The sequence below is a fragment of the Propithecus coquereli genome, unplaced genomic scaffold (genome assembly GCF_000956105.1).
Source record: "Propithecus coquereli isolate 6110/MARCELLA unplaced genomic scaffold, Pcoq_1.0 Scaffold120, whole genome shotgun sequence".
Taxonomy (NCBI): domain Eukaryota; kingdom Metazoa; phylum Chordata; class Mammalia; order Primates; family Indriidae; genus Propithecus; species Propithecus coquereli.
In genome coordinates this window covers 278,472-296,830 of record NW_012136081.1, presented here as the reverse complement: position 1 = coordinate 296,830, position 18,359 = coordinate 278,472, and the positions used below count along the sequence as shown (strand labels likewise).

Below are 18,359 nucleotides of genomic sequence, written 5' to 3'. Positions count from 1 at the left end.
CCTGGCCTCAAGCCCCGCCCCTGGCTTCGCCGCCGCCAGCGTTCAGAGTGTGTACTCCGCCAATGAGACAGCCGCCCGGCCGCGCTCTGCCCGAGCCAATCACAAGGCCGGAAGGGGCGGGCCCTAGGGTACGTGGCTCAACGCGCGCGGTGGGAGGGGAGGTTCGGGGTCAAGGAGCAAAACCGGCACAAGATGGCGGCGGTAGCGGTGGCGGCGCATAGGAGGCGGTGAGGAGCCCGGAATCTGGGGGCGCGCCCGGGACGCCCCTAAATCCCCCAACCCCCATATCGCTCCTTCGTGTATGCTCCTGACACTCTGCCACCCCTGGCCTGGCGAGGAACCTGTGTTCCTCTGGAGGCAGCCTCAGTCACTTACAGTCTCCCCGCGGTAGATCCGCGCGATGCTGGGGGCCCTTACCTGTGGGGCTCCGAGCTCCTGCCCCGCAGCTCAAGAAGGCTGCAGCTGTGTGCCTTTCTTGGTTTTAGCCTTTCTCAGCCGCCGCCCTCCTCTGGCGGCTCGCGGCGCTCAACGCCGACGCCTCCTTCCTGCAGTGCGCGGGACCGTCGGGGCGGGGGACAAGACGCGGCCTGGTCTTGGGGAAGGCAGCCTGCTGCCCTGCGGCCCCTCAGCCTGCCTGGAAACACCGCGGCTGGCAGTTATGCCTGCACTATCCTTCTTGCCCTACCCCCCAGAGTCCTGGACCCTCTCCCTGCCCTGTCTTCACGTGGACGCCAGCCCTGGCTAGTTGAGTGTCCACGGTCGCTGGGCACGGCTGGGACAGGATCCAGTAAGTTCACAGTCAGCCTGGATCATGTTGCCCAAACACAAAAAATAGTGGAATGGTTTGGTCTCCAGTTTATATTACTGGGGGTAAAAAAAAAAAAAAAGAGGTTCGAAACACATCACTAGCGCCACAGAGTTTACTAGCACCTAACGGTTGTATTGGGGTGGGAGAGGCGTGTAATGTCCGAAGCAGTGAAAAAGCGTGGATCGTAAACTCAGCTCTCTGGGAGCCTGTGATATGAAACAATAAACAGGTGCAACTGGTCCTGCTGCTGATTCCTGACTTTGGCTTATGAACACCTCTTGTTTGGGGTGTGCAAGATGTTCCTGAGTTCCTAGGGCCTTCCAACAGGTCATATCTGAAAGATTCTTTAGAAATCTTATCCCCACTGGCATATCTCCAAACTAATTTTATAGATTGTGCAAATAGGCCCTAGAGGGTACTGTATTTCTGATTACTGCTGCTTTGGCCAGGTGGACATGGGTCAGTGGCCCAGGGTGCCTGCTGAAGTTCCTCAGTCATGCATGCCTTGCGATTGAGTTTTCTGGTAGCATTTCTTCTGCTTGTTTTGCAAGTACCTATTCCTGCTTGGCCTATTAAATTATGGGGCCTGGTGTTTTTCTCAGTTTTCTGTCTGGCCTGCTGTGGAGCAATCACTTGGCACATTCTTCTGGAGCTGGAGGGTTCACTGTTCTGTGATCTCCTTTCTGATAATTTTCTTTACCTTTAGCTTTCAAGCAGACACTGAGGCTAATCTAGATACCTAGATACAATGTGTATAGTAGACCCAGTCTTCAGTTACCTTATTATAGGTTGTAAAATTGTATTGCTTAGAAGAACCCCTCCCCTCTCCGAGTTTGGAACACTTTCCTGGACTGCCCACATCAGAGTTGCTGGGAGAGCATGTTTAAAATGCAGTGTTTGAGGTTTGGGAATCTTCATTTAGTAAGTACTGCAAGTTATTCTTAACAGATGCTAAAATTTAAGAACTGTTTAGGATTTACTCAGAATGGATGAATATATTCTTCAAACTTACTTGTGTAGCTAAGCCTATTAGTCCCCTTTCTGTCATTTGATAGCACATTGGAAAAAGTTGGGGAAGTGACTTTTTGTGATAACCTTGGGGTGATGGTCCTCCATGAGACATGCCCAGTTCATCCAGATAGTGATGGCTGTTTTGTATTGTGCTTTACGGTGAAGTACGTGGGCCCTAAAGTCAGGCAGAACTGGGTTGAATCCCAGTTTCAACTCTTCCTAGCTGGTTAATGTTGGGTGAATTATTGAACGTTTTGTACCTCAATTTTCCCATTTGGGAAAAAAACCCTAAGCCTATATTCACCAGGAAAACAATGAAATAAAAGGAAAAGAAGTAGTGCATGTAAAGAAGTGGTTCTGAACCCTGTTTGCCCATTAGAGTTGTTTAGGGAGCTTTTAAAAAACTGATGCCCAGACCCCTCCTCATGCCAATTAAGCCAAAATCTCTGGAGGTGAGACCAGAACACTAATACTTTTAAAAATTTCAGACCGAATTAAAAACTAGTGATAATAAAGCAGGTAGGCCTCCGGGAGTATATTGGGGCTCAATGCATTTTAGCTATTGTTACTCTTTTTGGCCTTGGGTAGTGATGGTGATGACTTGTTTTGAAGATACAGGAGTAGAGAGATCAGAGGAACAGGCTGCCTAGGGTGCAAGGGAAGTTAGGACCCTAGGAACTGTGACCAGCAGACTAGCTGAGGTTACATCTTTAACTTTTTGACTCTACATCCACCTGACGCCTTGCCCAGGGAAAGGCATAGCTTGCTTCGTGTCTCTCTTCCATACACATGGTACTACCATTTCCTCTGGGACTGTCACTGCTCCTTTCCTCTGAGAGGCTGATGTAACCAGAGTCAATACCAGGGCCTCTGAAGGCCAAAGATCCTTTGTCTACTTTTTCTGCCTTTCAAAGGGAAGGTGTGAGTGAGCCAACTCCTCAGTCCTGACCCTTAACCCCATTGTACTCTGCCTTCTTTTCTATTTTATGTGACTCCGTCTTTCTCCCCTCTTTCCTGAGCTGTCTTCTAGGACTCTGACAGGAAGAGGCCTTTAATTCCAAAGGTGGGGCCCTTCCTGACCCCTGTGCTGATGTTCCCTTTTTGTCCTTTTTCTTTTCCTAGGTCTTGGGCAGGTTTGGTACTGGCTTGTTTAGGGGTCTGCCTGGGGATTACCCTTGCTGTGGATAGAAGCAACTTTAAGACCTGTGAAGAGAGTTCCTTTTGCAGGTATGATATGTCTGGGAGAATGAGATGGAAAGTAGTATAATGTGGGAGGTCTATGACAGATGGAGTAGCTTGAGGACACTGCTGGTGATAGAGGGACCTAGGGATATTGTGGGTGCCCCTGTTGCCCCATCTTACTTCCTAACTGTTCCACTTGGCAGGCGGCAGCGAAGCATACGGCCAGGCCTCTCTCCATACCGAGCCTTGCTGGACTCTCTGCAGCTTGGTCCTGATTCCGTCACAGTCCATCTGATCCATGAGGTCACCAAGGTCAGGCAAGACAAGGAGGAGGGATAGGAAATGGCTGAGGGGTAATTTGGGAAGGGGAAACCTATAGCCAACATCTGTCCCAGCCTAATCTTGGGACTTTTACTTGGTGAAGAAATCTGATCACAGGTTCCTTAGACAAAGGGCTTAAAGGAGGGGACCCCTCTGAAGGGAATGGGTTCAGAGGGCATTTCATGGTTTAGTCCCTCTCCTTTCTCCAGATCCAAACGTTTGTCCCCACAGGTGTTGCTGGTGCTGGAGCTCCAGGGACTTCAAAAGAACATGACTCGAATCAGGATTGATGAGCTAGAGCCCCGGAGACTCCGATACCGCGTGCCAGATGCTTTGGTGGCTGATCCCCCCACAGCTCGGTAAATTTTTCCTAAGAAACATATCCATCTCCATGGCCCTTTTTTTGGTGGCTGACTTTCTTTTCCACATTAGGGTAATATTTGACTAGCACCTCACCACTCCTCAACCTGTCCCCATCTCTCCCTCTGTTTCCCTTACTTTCTCTTTTACCCTTTATCTGCATTCATTTAGCAAACAGGTATTGCTGCTGCTTCTGTGCCAGGCCTGGGCTAGGTGCCGGTGATACAAGAGGGAATAAACCAGGCATAGATCTTGCCCTCTGTGTGTCCCTGCTTGGTTCCTCCCCCTCCCTCTCCTCTTTTTCTTTTTCTTTTCTCTTACTTCCTTCCCTCCCTTTTTCTCAAATACTCAGAATAGGATTACTCGGATTCTTGAATCATGACACCCTGTCTTCATTGTTCCATGCATGGCTTTCTCTTAAGTACTGAAGAAAAAAAATGTAGTAAACATTCCACTCTGTAAACTCTCCCCTCAGCCCAACCATATGCTCCTCACTGTAGTGTACCATTGACTCTGCCAGAGGTAATCTTTATTCTGAAGTTTATCATCCTCTTGCTTTTTCTAGTTTGTACAGTTGTATCTTGTGTATATGTGTATATACGTATATATATGTGCACATATGTGTCTATGTGTCTAAGCAATATGTTATGTGGCTTTATTTGTTTTTGAGCTATTAAGGGAAAGGATCTTAGTGAATGTGGTCTTCTGGGATTTCCTTATTTCCACATAACTTTAATTCTGTTGCATGTAACTTCAGTTTATTCATTTTTAATGCTGCATAATATTATGTTATATGAATATACCCCAACTTTTTAATATTTATCCATTTCTATGTTGATAGGCATTTGGGTTGTTTCCAGTGTTTTGCTATCCAAAGTGCTGGCATGAACATTCTTATGCATGTCCCCGATTATCCTTGTGCAGGAGTTTCTCTTTGGTATTTAGCCAGGAAAGGAACTGCAGTGTTATAGAATATTGAGATGATCAACTTTCCAAGATAAAGCGAAAGTGATTTATGAGAGGCCTCATTGATCTACATCCTTTGCAACACTTAGTACTGTTGGACTTAATTTTTGTCAGTAGGTAGAGTGGGTATAAAATGGTATCACCTAGTGGTCTTGGCTTGCTTGTCTTTCCCAGTTTATTAATGAGAAAGAGCACCGCTCTATATGTTTGTCATTCTGATCACTGTTCTGTAAAATGGTAGTTCACAACTTATGCCCATTATTCTTTTAAATTTGTTCTTATTGATTTATAGAATTCGTTAAATAGTGTTAATACTGATTCTTTAGCACTTACATGGATTACAGCTATCTTTCACATGGTTGTAGCTTATTTTTTTACTTTCCTAAAGGTGTCCTTAAAAAAAACCAACTTTTTGTTTTAGAGTAGTTTTAGTTGCAAGGAAAGTTAGTTATAGGAAAATTGCAAGAATATTATGAGAGTTCCTGTGTGCCCTGCACCCAGTTTCCCCTGTTGTTAACATTACTGTGGTTGATTTGTCCCATACCTAATGAGCTGATAGTGATACATTATTATTAACTAAAGCCCATATTTTACTTAGGTTTCCTTAGTTTTTACCTAATATTTTTTTTCTATTCTAGGATCCCATACAGGATACCCTATTACATTTAGTTGTCATGTGTCTTTAGGATTTCTAGACTGACTTTCCGTGTTGTTTTTTTTTTTTGAGACAGACTCTCTCTGTTGCCCTGGCTAGGGTGAGTGCCGTGGCATTAGCCTAGCTCACAGCAACCTCAAACTCCTGGGCTCAAGCGATCCTTCTGCCTCAGCTTCCCGAGTAGCTGGGACTATAGGCATGCACCACCATGCCCGGTGAATTTTAGTTGTCCAGCTAATTTCTTTCTATTATTTTTAGTAGGGGTCTCGCTCTTGCTCAGGCTGGTTTTGAACTCCTGAGCTCAAATAATCCGCCCGCCTCAGCCTCCCAGAGTGCTAGGATTATAGGCGTGAGCCACTGTGCCCGGCCTGACTTCCCTTGTTCTTGATGATCATAAGGGTGTCTTTTGATAAATAGACATTCCTAATTTTTTTTTTTTTTTTTTTTTTTTTGAGACAGTTTTGCTCTGTTGCTGGAGTTAGAGTGCAGTGGCACGATCATAGCTCACTGCAACCCCAAACTCTTGGGCTCAAGCGATCCTCCTGCTTCAGCCTCTTAAGTAGCTGAGACTATAGGCATGTGCCACCATGCCTGGCTAATTTTTCTGTTTTTCGTAGAAATGAGGTCTTGCTCTTTCTCAGGCTAGTCTTGAACTCCTGGCCTCAAGCAATCCTCCTGCCTCAGCCTTCAGAGTGCTAGGATTATAGGCATGAGCCATTGTGCCCTGCCAACATTCCTAATTTGTCAACTTTATCATGTATTAGTCTTTTACTTTTTTTTTTTTTCCCCCCTCTTTTTGGAACTCTAACCTGTTAGATATATTATTCTTTTACCTTCTGGTGTTAGCCTTTTCTGTGTTGTGTTTAAATAATCCTTCTCTACCTCAAGATCAGAAAAATTTGTTTATGTTTTCTTCTAAAGCTTTGCTTTTAAGTTTTAAGTCATAATCTTTCTGGAGTTTATATCTGGTAAGACGTAGGAATATATTATTTTTTTCGTATGTCAAAAATCTATTTTTCCAACTCCGTTATTGAATAGTCCTTTCTTCACTGATCTGACATGCCACCTCTATTACATTTCAAAGTAAGTATGCATGGGTCTGTTTCCAGGCTCTTTATTTGATCAATATTCTGGGTTCCTTTGATCAATTTGTCTATCCCTGCACTGTTACCACAGTGCCTAGTGCTCTTAGCAGGTCCCCCCTTCTTCTGAAGTGTAATGACCACTCTTGGCCCTTTGCACTTCCTTATATTCCTTTCAATCCCTTTCCCAGGCTTTCTGTCTCTGGCCGTGATGACAACAGTGTGGAGCTAACGGTGGCCGAGGGACCCTACAAGATCATCTTGACAGCGCGGCCATTCCGCCTTGACCTACTAGAGGACCGCAGCCTTTTGCTCAGTGTTAATGCACGAGGACTCTTGGATTTTGAGCACCAGAGGGCTCCCAGGGTCTCGTGAGTACAGGGGTTGGGACTGCAGGTTGCCTAGTGTGAAACAGCCTAGGGGTGTTGTGGGGTCTGGCATTGGGTTCCTGGGAGGAGACAGGGTGGCAGGACAGCAAGGTAGGGGCTGGGGACAGGGAGAGGCTATCTGTTAGGGAGGGTAGAAACCAGACCTGGGATACAGTTTTCTCCATTTCCTGTACAGATCAGGAAGCAGTCACTTTTGTCCCTGAGCTGTACCCTGGGCATCTCGATCTCTGGGAGGCCCGCCTGGGTCTACCTCTCCCTGTTCCCCTTCTCATATCATCACATTTCCCAGATTTGTTTTCTTCCTTTTTATTTTTTATTTTTTTGGTTTCTTTTTCCCCCATCTCTGGAAGTTTGTCCACTGAAATTCACTTTTATGTTTCTGTTTTTGTGTTGGTTTTGTGCCTCCTTTTCCCCTTCCCTACCCATCTCCTCCTGCCCTAGTTTCTCAGATAAAGTTAGTCTCACGCTCGGTAGCATGTGGGATAAGATCAAGAGCCTTTTCTCTAGGTAAATCCACGGCCACTGGTACTGTATCTGTTCCTCTGCCCTTACCCACCCTTCACTCTGGCCCACAGGGGAATGGGCCCCAGACCCTTCCATGCCTTGCCCTTCACTCAGCCCCCTTTTCCCAGCTATGCGCTATCTGTTCCCCTGTTTTCTGTTCCTGGCTGGGAGCCCCCTGAGAGAAGGAAAATAAAATGTTGGAAGTCTATAAAGAACACAGGAAGCTTATTGCTTTGCCAAGGGGTGGGCAGAGAGATGCTGCCTATTGCTGGGGTTCCTGGCTCTCAGCTGGGGTGCGGCTGAGGTTCTGGGCAGAGCTGCTTGCCAGCTGCCCTTGAGAGCATTCTTTGGCAGAACCTTTTGAAGTCTCTGTGTATATCTTTAGAGGCTTGGTATAGTATGACCCACTTGCCTTTGCAAAACCCTTGTGTCAGGCCAGGAGGCTGAGGCCTAGTGAGGGCATTTGGGGCCAGAGTCACTCAGTGGAGGCAGCAGAGCCAGGATTAGCATTCAGAACCCAGGCGCCTGAACCATCCTGCCTGTCTCTTCTGGGATGCTGGCAGAGGCTGTTATTTGGGCCTGTGTGTGGAAAGCACCTCCTGGTGGCATTTACTCCTCATTTCCCTTTCTCATTTCTCTCCCCATTCTTTACCAACTTATCTGCTCACTGGGGTCCCTCTCCAAGCTTTAACATTCAGTCCCTTCTTCCAATGCCTTCGTTCCTTTGGACCCTTGGCTCTCTATTCCCCTACCCCTCCTTCCACTAGCCCCTCATCCCTGCCCCCTCTGGATTGGAGCAGACAGCTCTCCTACCTTCCAGGCAAGGATCAAAAGACCCAGCTGAGGGCGATGGGGCCCAGCCCGAGGAAACACCTGGGGATGGTGACAAGGCAAGTCGGGTGGGTGGGCAGGGGGGTGTTTGAAGGATAGGGTTGGCTGGGAGGTTGGATGGAAATGGCCCACAAGAAACTTGAGCTTAGTCTTGTCATCATGGATGGGATTTAGAAAACGGGAGTAGGAAGAGAGAGAACTGGTGTATGATTGGGTAGTGGTCCATTTTCTTCCTTACAGCCAGAGGAGACCCAGGGGAAGGCAGAGAAAGATGAGCCAGGAGCCTGGGAGGAGACGTTCAAAACACACTCTGACAGCAAGCCGTATGGTGAGGGGCTGGGAGAGCCTTGGGCAGGGGTACAGGGAGTCCTTGCCAAGCAGCAGCTCTGGAGCTTGTCCTTTGCTTTTGTTTCTCCCAGGCCCCATGTCTGTGGGTTTGGACTTCTCTCTGCCAGGCATGGAGCATGTGTATGGGATCCCTGAGCATGCAGACAACCTGAGGCTGAAGGTTACTGAGTGAGTCCCACGGTGACGTCAGGATTGGGAGTGGTGGGGCAAGAAGAAATCAGGGCTTTGGGAAGATGTGCATGAAGATTGTTCCTCCAGACAAGCCTGGATCATTTCCTGTGCCTGGATCACCTTTGGTGATCAGAAAAGTCATCTTTTAGAAAGGGCAGAGGAGCCAGTTCATATCTCTTACCTGTGTCTGTGGGGTGGGGGTCGCATATGCCACAACCTGGGGCGAGTTATCAGCCCAAGTCTGTCTGTCTGCCTGCAGGGGCGGGGAGCCGTATCGCCTCTATAATTTGGATGTGTTCCAGTATGAGCTGTATAACCGTATGGCCCTGTATGGGTCTGTGCCTGTGCTCCTGGCACACAACCCTCATCGTGACTTGGGCATCTTCTGGCTCAATGCTGCAGAGACCTGGGTTGATATATCCTCCAACACTGCAGGGAAGGTGAGAGCACAGGTGCAGGGAGAAAGGACAGAGTGAGCCTTCCAGGCCTTGAGACAAATGGGTATGCTAGGGACATTAGTTTCGAAGAACCTGGGAAGATAGCCTATTTGGGGACTGGGTGAAAGAAGGGGCCCTGGGCCTGATGTGTGCAGCATTTTAGTTCCCCAGTCACTCCCAGAAGACACAGACTCATGGGGAAGGCATTGCCCTTTCTGGACTGAGGGGATACACTTATTATCAGTACATTCTGTGCTAGGCACTCTTCTAGGTGCTGGGGATATAGTACTAACCAAGATTGGAAAGGTCCTGACTCCCAGGGAGGAAGACAGATGTTAATCAGGTAACAAAGAAGGCAAGATGAGTTCGGGGGTGGTAAGTGCTAACAAAGACTTGAAATGTTCATGGGGTGGGGGTGGGGGCTGTTTTGCTTTAGACAGTGTGGTCCAGGAAAGCCTCTGTGAGGAGGCGACCTTTAATTTCAACCAAAGTGACTCACAGGAGCCAGCTGTGTGGATTCTGAGGAGAAAACTGTGGCTTTAAACTTGTCGTTGGATGAGAGGGCTGGTGACTGACCTCTCTCTGGTTCCCTATACAGACCCTGTTTGGGAAGATGCTGGACTACCTACAGGGTTCTGGGGAGACCCCACAGACAGATGTTCGCTGGATGTCAGAGACTGGCATTATTGATGTCTTCCTGCTACTTGGGCCCTCCATCTCTGATGTCTTCCGGCAGTATGCTAGTCTCACAGGTACATGTGTTCCCATTCTGTTGGCTGACAGCCTCATTTTTCTGCCCTTTTCTTTCTGAGAGGGTGATTCTACGCGTTTTCAGAGGTCCTGTGCCCCAGCTTGTACCCTTCAGTTTCTGGGTGTGATCCCCATTGTGACCCCATCCCTTGATGAACCTGCAGGGACCCAGGCATTGCCCCCGCTCTTCTCCCTGGGCTACCACCAGAGCCGCTGGAACTACCGCGATGAGGCTGATGTGCTGGAAGTGGATCAAGGATTTGATGATCACGGCCTTCCCTGCGATGTCATCTGGCTGGACATTGAACATGCTGATGGCAAGCGGTACTTCACCTGGGATCCTAGCCGTTTCCCTCAGCCCCGCACCATGCTTGAGCACTTGGCCTCCAAGAGGCGGAAGGTAAGATGCTTGGTTTTCTCAGGCTAAGGCTGAGGCATAATAGCCCTAGAGAGCTGTGACCACCCACTTTCCTTGCCCCCAGCTGGTGACCATTGTGGACCCCCACATCAAGGTGGACTCTGGCTACCGAGTTCATGAAGAGCTGCGGAACCTAGGGCTGTACATTAAAACGCGGGATGGTTCTGACTATGAGGGCTGGTGCTGGCCAGGTAGGCAGGCCCAGAATTGGCGATTGGGAGGCTAGGGATATAGAGTGGTGGCTCTTTTGCCCCTTAGAGGGTTTACAGCCACCATTAACCTCTTCCAGGCTCAGCTAGTTACCCTGACTTCACCAATCCTACCATGAGGGCCTGGTGGGCAAACATGTTCAGCTATGACAATTACGAGGTAGGGAAGGCCTTGCCCCGTGACTTGCATCTGTCTTTCCCACCCTGCTTCCCTGAATCAGTCTTTCTCTGCTTGCCAACCCTGCTTTGGTTGATTGCCTATAATGTGTCAGGGGGCCTTGATGATCCTGGTGGGGCCCTGAAAAATGCATCTTTCTAGATTTTTAGGAGCTTTCTGCTCTAACACGGTGTTCTTCCTCCCCTCTGTCTTTCTGGCCCCATTTTCTGCCTGTGTTCCCAGGGCTCAGCTCCCAACCTTTATGTCTGGAATGACATGAATGAACCATCTGTGTTCAACGGTCCTGAGGTCACCATGCTCAAGGATGCCCAGCATTATGGGGGTTGGGAGCATCGGGACCTGCATAACATCTATGGCCTCTATGTGGTAAGGGGCTGAGCCAAAAGAGTTGGTGGAAAGAGAGAAAACAGGGCCCAGAGACTGAGGCCCAGGGAACTTGCAGATGACAGCTGGCTTCTGCTCCTCACTCTTCCTCTTCTCTCTTTTCCCCACCCAGCACATGGCAACAGCTGATGGGTTGACACTGCGCTCTGGGGGCATAGAACGCCCCTTTGTCCTGAGCAGGGCTTTCTTTGCTGGCTCCCAGCGCTTTGGTAAGATCTGGAAAATGGAGCTGTGGCAGAATGGTGTGAAGGCCAGATTGCAGGACCCATGGACCTGGGCCTGGCTCTCTGAGGAATCTTTCCACGCAGCTGTCTTCTGAGAGCTGCACACTGCATCCTCCCAGCTGTGCACTCTAAGGGAAGCCAGGAGTGGGAGGTCTAGTCCCTGTTCAAGTGTTCTTGTGAACTCTGCCATCTTTAGCAGGGTCCTAGGGGCCCTAGAATAGATGTGGCAGATCAGAGAGGTCAGCTATATAAAAGGCTAAGCCCCTTCACTATGTGCAAGCTTCCACCCCCTTGTCTTCCTTAGGAGCCGTGTGGACAGGGGACAACACTGCTGAGTGGGACCATTTGAAAATCTCTATCCCTATGTGTCTCAGCTTGGGGCTGGTGGGACTTTCCTTCTGTGGGGGTAAGTGGGGGAGGAATTTGGGATCTTGGTTTGGTGGGAGAGGGACAGAGTAGAGGGCACAGGACCTAGGCATGAGCAAAGAGCTGAGAGTCCACGGTGACACCCTGGGAAGCTCTTCAGGCAGCATCTCTTTTCCAACCTGCTTTCTCCCTCCCCTCTCTCAGCGGATGTGGGTGGCTTCTTCAAAAACCCAGAGCCAGAGCTGCTTGTACGCTGGTACCAGATGGGTGCTTATCAGCCATTCTTCCGAGCACATGCCCACTTGGACACTGGGCGACGAGAGCCGTGGCTGTTACCATCTCAGCACCGTGACATAATCCGAGATGCCTTGGGCCAGCGGTATTCCCTGCTGCCCTTCTGGTACACCCTCTTCTATCAGGCCCATCGTGAAGGCATTCCTATTATGAGGTGAGGCATTCAGTTGGGTCTTTGGAGAATGGGCTGAGGTGGTTGGGGGACATAAGGGACTGGGCTGCATCTCTGGGTCTCTTCACTCACCAGGGCATTGTAAAGGAGGGAATCTGATTTCAAAGTCAAGAGTGAAGGGGAAGGCCGGGCGCGGTGGCTCACGCCTGTAATCCTAGCACTCTGGGAGGCCAAGGCGGGCGGATCGTTCTGAGCTCAGGAGTTCGAAACCAGCCTGAGCAAGAGCGAGACCCTGTCTCTACCAAAAAATGGAAAGAAAGTAATTGGACAGCTAAAAAAATATATGTAGAATAAATTAGCCGGGCATGGTGGCGCATGCCTGTGGTCCCAGCTACTCAGGAGGCTGAGGCAGTAGGCTCGCTTGAGCCCAGGAGTTTGAGGTTGCTGTGAGCTAGGCTGATGCCGCGGCACTCGCTCCAGGCAAGAGAGTGAGACTCTGTCTCAAAAAAAAAAAAAAAGAGTGAAGGGGAAGGCTGGGCGCAGTGGTTCACGCCTGTAACTAGCACTTTGGGAGGCTGAGACAGGAGTATCACTTGAAGCCAAGAGTTTGAGACCAGCCTGGGCAACACAGCAAGACCCCATCTCTATAAAAAATAGAAAAAAACTAGCTGGGTGTGGCGGCACACACCTTTAGTCCCAGCTACTCAGGTGGCTGAGGTAGGATTCCTTGGGCCTAGGAGTTTGATATTGCAGTGCGCTGTGATCATGCCGCTGCACTCTAGACCAGGCAACAGAGCAAGACCCTATCTCAAAAAAAAAAAAGTGGAGGGGGGACTATCAGGGATGAATAATAGCAGTAAACATCTAAAGAAAACTGCCAACAGTCACAAGCTCTTCGACAAAAATAAAACAGAGTAATGGATACCTTTCCATAGGTAAACTTAAAAAAACAAAACAGGGTAATAGGATTAGGTGGTCTCAAAAAGCCTTTTTGGGAAGGCCACGTGAGATGAAGCCTGAATGATGAGTGAGAGACTTTTGTGACGTAGAGGAAGAATGTTCTAAGCAGAAGGGACTGCAAGTGGAAAAATCTAAAGTGAAAATGAGGTTGTTATTTTCCAGGAATAGAAAGCAGCCAGTGTGTCTTGGGTACAGTACCAGAGGGAGAGCTAGGAGTTGAGATTAAGAGGAAAATGTGGAGTTAGGCTGGGAAGGGGGTTAAAAAAAAAAAGGAAAATATGATGTGCTCCTGGAAGGCCTTGCAGGCCAGGGCAATGAGAATTGTGTGAGGAGGCCTCAGACAGGCTGTTGTTCGTAACCGTTTGAGGAGGGAGCAGGGAAGAAGAGGCAGTGATGGCTTAGGAAGTTCAATGACCAGGGTTGGGTTGCATAGCCGAGGCCTCAACCCTGACCAGACTGACTGGATGCAAGCTCCTGGGTCTTCATCTGTGCTATTTTTATTGCCAATTCTTGACTTTGATTTCTATCAAAATGGAAATGTCTTCCTTTCTTGTCTTGTTTCATCCCTAGGCCCCTATGGGTGCAGTATCCTCAGGATGTGACGACCTTCAGTATAGATGATCAGTTCCTGCTTGGTGAGAAATGGGGAGGACAGCTGGTGGGGGATTGGCATTGGGCTAAGAAGCACTTGTGGGAACTTTGTCTGCAAATGCCCAGGGAGGGAGGAGTGAGTGAGGCTGGTGGTGCAAGGAGTAGGCGCTTTCATGTTCCCTGCTCTGGGATCCCCACAGTTCAGAGTTGATTCTGCTGTGTTTTAGGGGATGCATTGCTGGTTCACCCTGTATCAGACTCCGGGGCCCATGGTGTACAGGTCTATCTGCCTGGCCAAGGGGAGGTGAGTTAAGGAAGGGCATGGTGGAGAATGATGGTGGAAGTCAAAGGGGGCAAACAGGATGGTGCCCTGTGTACTGAGTGACCCTGGTATCTTACCCCTTCTCTCACCCACAGGTGTGGTATGACGTTCAAAGCTACCAGAAGCATTATGGTCCCCAGACTCTGTACCTTCCTGTAACTCTAAGCAGTGTGAGTATGCCTGGCCTAGCTGCCAGCTCCATCTGCTTGTAAGTTTCCAGAAGGGGGAGAGAAAATTGTGCTTTAGGGTCCAGTACTTAAGTGGGCACAGATGGGCAAGAGCAAAAAAATGCTATGGGGCCCAAGGTTGGACAACGGGGCGACTTCATCCCAGCACTGCTCTTGCCCTAGATACCTGTGTTCCAACGTGGTGGGACAATTGTGCCTCGATGGATGCGAGTTCGGCGTTCTTCAGACTGTATGAAGGATGACCCCATCACTCTCTTTGTTGCACTCAGCCCCCAGGTGAGTGCACAGGCAGGGAGCTTCCTCAGCCATGCCTGCCTTCCTAGGATTCAGTCCCCTGGGGTTGTACCCCTCACTTCCTCTTGGGCTCAGGCACTGACCTATCCCACTTGCTGCTCAGGGTACAGCCCAAGGAGAGCTCTTTCTGGATGATGGGCACACGTTCAGATATCAGACTCACCATGAATTCCTACTGCGTCGATTCTCATTCTCTGGCAACACCCTCGTCTCCAGGTAATGGGGTACCCATTCTTTGTTGGCTGCCTCCAGAGGGGGTTGGACCTCAGGACCACAGGTCCACTGTGTTCTTTTCTCACATCCTGACCTTGCTTTGGCTCTCCTCCTTCTGCTGGGACATTTCCTCCCCTGATAGGCATCTGCTTTTGCCACCTCTAGCTCAGCAGACCCCAAAGGCCACTTTGAGACACCAATCTGGATTGAGCGGGTGGTGATAATAGGGGCTGGAAAGCCAGCAGCTGTGGTACTCCAGACAAAAGGTGAGCGACTGATCTGGCCCAGGATGGGGAAAGGGGAAGCAGGGGCAGGATTGAGGATGGTCTTGCCTGTAGGAATGTAGTTGCTATGCAATAGCCTGTTGCTATGACTGTGGCACTCCTTTTTCTTCCTCTCCTAGGATCTCCAGAAAGCCGCCTGTCCTTCCAGCATGACCCTGAGACCTCTGTGTTGACCCTGCGCAAGCCTGGTGTCAATGTGGCATCTGACTGGAGTATTTACCTGCGATAACCCAAAGGATGTTCTGGGTTGTGGGGAGGGGAGCGGTGGTGGTGAGAGTTACTCTTTCTTCTGCCTTGGAGTTTGACTCTCCCCAGACTTCACCTTTCTTATCCCAAGACCCAGATTCTGCCAACATTTGGGCAAGATGAGAGGGCTGACCCTGGGTTCCAAATTCCTTTTGTAATCTGACCTCTCCCACTCCTTTGATACCAAGCCTTTTCCCTCCATGTGCCCAACCTCATCCTGTTGCTCTAATTGGAGCACATTCACTTGTGAAGACCTGAGGACCATAGGGCCCTTACCACCTCTTCTCTTTCCCTTCTTTGGGGGCCCTGAATCTCCCCCAGACCCTATCCATTCATGCCTCTTGTGTGTTAATGCCATTTCTTGGAAGAAGATGAGGGCAGTTAGCTTTAGGGCTCCTTTTCTCCTTTTTCTTCTCTCCCCACCGGAACTGCTCTCCCTCCTTTTATTTCTTCCTCCTGGCTGTACTCTGTCAGTCCTCCCCATTCTATACCCCACTGATACACTGGGACCACCCCTTACCTGGTAAGGGATGAGTGGATCAAAGGAGTGGGGTTGCTGGAGAACCTTTTCCCTCTCATTTCAACCTTTTCCCCTCCCCAATTCCTTCTAGAGCTGCTGCAGTTCTGACAGGGGCAATTCTGCCTCCCCTGTCCATTGGGGGAAAGAAGTTTCCACCCTTCCTTCAGAGGGGATGGGCATTAAACTTCCTTTGCTCCCTTCTTGTCCCCTTTGAGGGGCATTCAAGATGGAGAAATCAGTTGTGGTTTCATTGAATCATGGTTACCTGTATTTATTGCTGGGAGAAGGCTGGGGGTGGGGGGAGATGATCATGTGTGCCTAGGGTTGGCCTGAAGCCCTGGGTGAGGAGTGGGGAGGACTAATGGGGAACTAGGGGGAATATTTGGGGGATTTTTTTTTTTACTTCCTCTTGGCCCCCAGCTGTGACAGGTTTTGATAAAAGGAGAAACAATAAAGGGATAAACTATAAATAACTCAGGTGTCTGGATTCTGGTTCTAGCCTTAGCCATAGACCATAGAAGCCCAAGGGCCTGACATTTTCATCTGGCTTCAGCATAAGCATCATTGATTCAGCAAAATGAGCAAGTTCAGGCCTTCCTCAGCTTACTGAGCAAGTTCAGGCCTTCCTCAGCTTACTAGATGCAGATATTTTCATAGAAGAGCCCAGCAAGGTCATCGCGTTTTAGTAGGCCTTGTTAGTAGGTGGTGATGAGAGCCATAGGATCTTGGATAGAAACAGCTGTAAGGTCAAATGTTCTCACACTGAAGCCTCCTTCTTTCTAGTTAATGGCACTTTTACAAATTTCCCATTGTTTTAGTGACAGGAAATAGTTTCCTCTATTTTATAGACTGACCACAAGGCCTAGAGATTATTTTACAAGAAAATGGGGGGTTTTTTGGTGGTTTGTTTTTTTTTTCACTCAGACTATCTTCCATACCAGGAAAAACTGGGTTTTTGTTTTGATTTATTTTTGTTTTTTTAGGAAAAATGACTGCTAAGGATGGCTTGTGCTTGTGAGGAAGTAGGGAATGAGTTTATGGAATTCCCCAGCTAAGGAAATATTTCCAATCAATTCCCTGGGAGGTAGCCCCGAGTGCCTTGGCACCCTCATTGTTATATGTTGAAGAAATGTGGGCCAGAGGAACAGTACACATCCTGGAATCAGGTGTCTATGTCTAGAAGGAATACAGAAAATGGCCCCATGGTAATGACATAGTTTTTGTCAACCTTAATTTCTCATCTATAAAATGGGAACAATACCTCTTATCCGGTGCTGTGACTGCTGGATAGATGCATAAGGAGAAAACCGCCGCAGGGACTGGGTTTCTCAGGCAATTTTGTGTTAAAGGGGCGGTTCGAGGTAGGTCCCACGTGCTCCCACCCGGGCTTCTGACTGCCGGCCACGCGCACTTGACACGCCGGATATGACGTCGCCGTTCCGTGGTTCCGGGAACCAGGCGGTGGGATGGAAAATTAACTTGAGGAAGGGGCACTAGATGACCGGAAGTGGGTCCCGGGCGGCGCTGCCGGCCCCTTCTCCCGGGAGCAGGTCGAGGAGCGCGAGGAAGGCGGGACGCGGGGCGGGGCCGCTGCAGGGGCGGGGCCTGCGGGCGCGCGAGGGGCGGGGACCCCTCGTCCCCTCCCCAGCCAGCCTGCTCGGGCGCCCGCGGCGGCCCGGCCATGAAGCTGAAGCTGAAGAACGTGTTCCTCGCCTACTTCCTGGTGTCGATCGCGGGCCTCCTCTACGCGCTGGTGCAGCTCGGTGAGCGGGGCGGGGCGGGGGTGCGGCGGGCCGGCCCCAGGGCGCCCGCTGTCTTGCATCCCGCCCTGGGGATGAATCCCCGGCAGACACCATTCATCCCGCTCGGCCCTCGGGACAGCCCTCTGCGGCCGGTCGCGGGCGCTCTCCCCTCTCTAGAACGCTCCGCGGCTTCCCGCCGCACCTCGGATGAAATCCGGACTCCTTCCCAGAGCCTGCAAGGCCCTGCATGTTCCTGCCGCTGTCTGCCTTTCCAACCCCATTCCCCACTCCTCTCCCTCGCTCTGCTCCAGCCAGACTGGCTTCTTGACAGTTTCTCGAAAACCCCACGCTCATTGCTCTCTCAAGCTCTTAACCTGTTCCCTCTGCCTGCGGTGCTTTTCTCCCAGCTCTTCCCGGGCTCATCCTTCAGGTCTTAGCTGAAATGTCACCACCTCAGAGAGGCCTTCCCTGACCACGAAGCTAAAGAAACCCTTCTTATTCCTGATTCCCTTTTATTCTCTATCCTTTTTATTGTCTTCATGGTCCTTATCGCAATTTGTAATGGTTTTATTAATTTGTTTCTCTGATTAGTGTCTGCTTCCTCCACTAAACTGAAAGCTTCATGAGGGCAGGGACGATGTCTGTTTTGTTCCCTGCTGTATCCCCAGCACCTAAGGCAGTGTCTCCTAGGAGTATTCAATAAATATTTATCCAATGGTGGAATCGATGAATTTAATGATGGGGTCTTTGGTCAAACAGCCAAGGAAACAGACTGAACCCTGCCTCTTATATAGGGATTTAGGGACAGTGCCAATTTGTGATCCTCAGGTATTGGGTCATTAAATATGAAATGTCCGATTTTGAATCAAAAGTGGTTTTTTGTTTGCTTTTTGAGACAGAGTCTCACTCTGTTACCCAGACTAGAGTGCTGTGGGATCAGCCTAGCTCACAGCAACCTCAAACTCCTGCCCTCAAGCAATCCTTCTGCCTCAGCCTCCC

The 18,359-nt window shown here is 49.6% G+C and overlaps 2 protein-coding genes across 4 annotated transcripts in view; both read left to right on the top strand.

Moving 5' to 3' along the window:
* The first annotated feature begins 71 nt into the window (after positions 1-71).
* GANAB (glucosidase, alpha; neutral AB) lies at positions 72-16,091 on the top strand. Of its 2 annotated transcripts, XM_012665083.1 has the most exons (25): positions 72-227; positions 2,942-3,046; positions 3,205-3,313; positions 3,554-3,681; positions 6,577-6,756; positions 7,216-7,281; positions 8,099-8,168; positions 8,350-8,437; positions 8,529-8,625; positions 8,888-9,068; positions 9,664-9,817; positions 9,980-10,215; positions 10,298-10,424; positions 10,523-10,602; positions 10,843-10,986; positions 11,117-11,213; positions 11,533-11,634; positions 11,799-12,042; positions 13,531-13,595; positions 13,779-13,855; positions 13,969-14,043; positions 14,224-14,337; positions 14,459-14,571; positions 14,734-14,834; positions 14,972-16,091. In XM_012665083.1, exons 1-25 carry the CDS (start codon positions 193-195, stop codon positions 15,079-15,081), a joined length of 2,898 nt encoding a protein of 965 aa, XP_012520537.1. In that variant the 5' UTR covers positions 72-192; the 3' UTR covers positions 15,082-16,091. The 2 variants fall into 2 exon arrangements, with proteins under 2 accessions (XP_012520537.1, XP_012520543.1); XM_012665089.1 differs by lacking the exon at positions 7,216-7,281.
* Positions 16,092-17,081: 990 nt separating this feature from the next.
* B3GAT3 (beta-1,3-glucuronyltransferase 3) overlaps positions 17,082-18,359 on the top strand; it is a 6,778-nt gene continuing 5,500 nt past the window's right edge. Inside the window, exon 1 of one of the 2 annotated variants that reach the window (XM_012665050.1) lies at positions 17,082-17,381. In XM_012665050.1, coding sequence (XP_012520504.1) covers positions 17,300-17,381 — 82 coding nt within the window. In that variant the 5' untranslated portion in view covers positions 17,082-17,299. The remainder of the gene's footprint in view (positions 17,382-18,359) is intronic. The other variant, XM_012665073.1, reaches the window with a different exon arrangement.

What these genes read in the sequence shown, in the direction of transcription:
- GANAB (XM_012665083.1), top strand. Translation starts at nt 193, where the DNA reads ATGGCGGCGGTAGCGGTGGCGGCGCATAGGAGGCG. An exon ending in CTCTGACAGCAAGCCGTATG is followed by an intron (nt 8,438 to 8,528) that starts GTGAGGGGCTGG and finishes TGTTTCTCCCAG; the next exon opens with GCCCCATGTCTGTGGGTTTG. An exon ending in TGAGGGCTGGTGCTGGCCAG is followed by an intron (nt 10,425 to 10,522) that starts GTAGGCAGGCCC and finishes AACCTCTTCCAG; the next exon opens with GCTCAGCTAGTTACCCTGAC.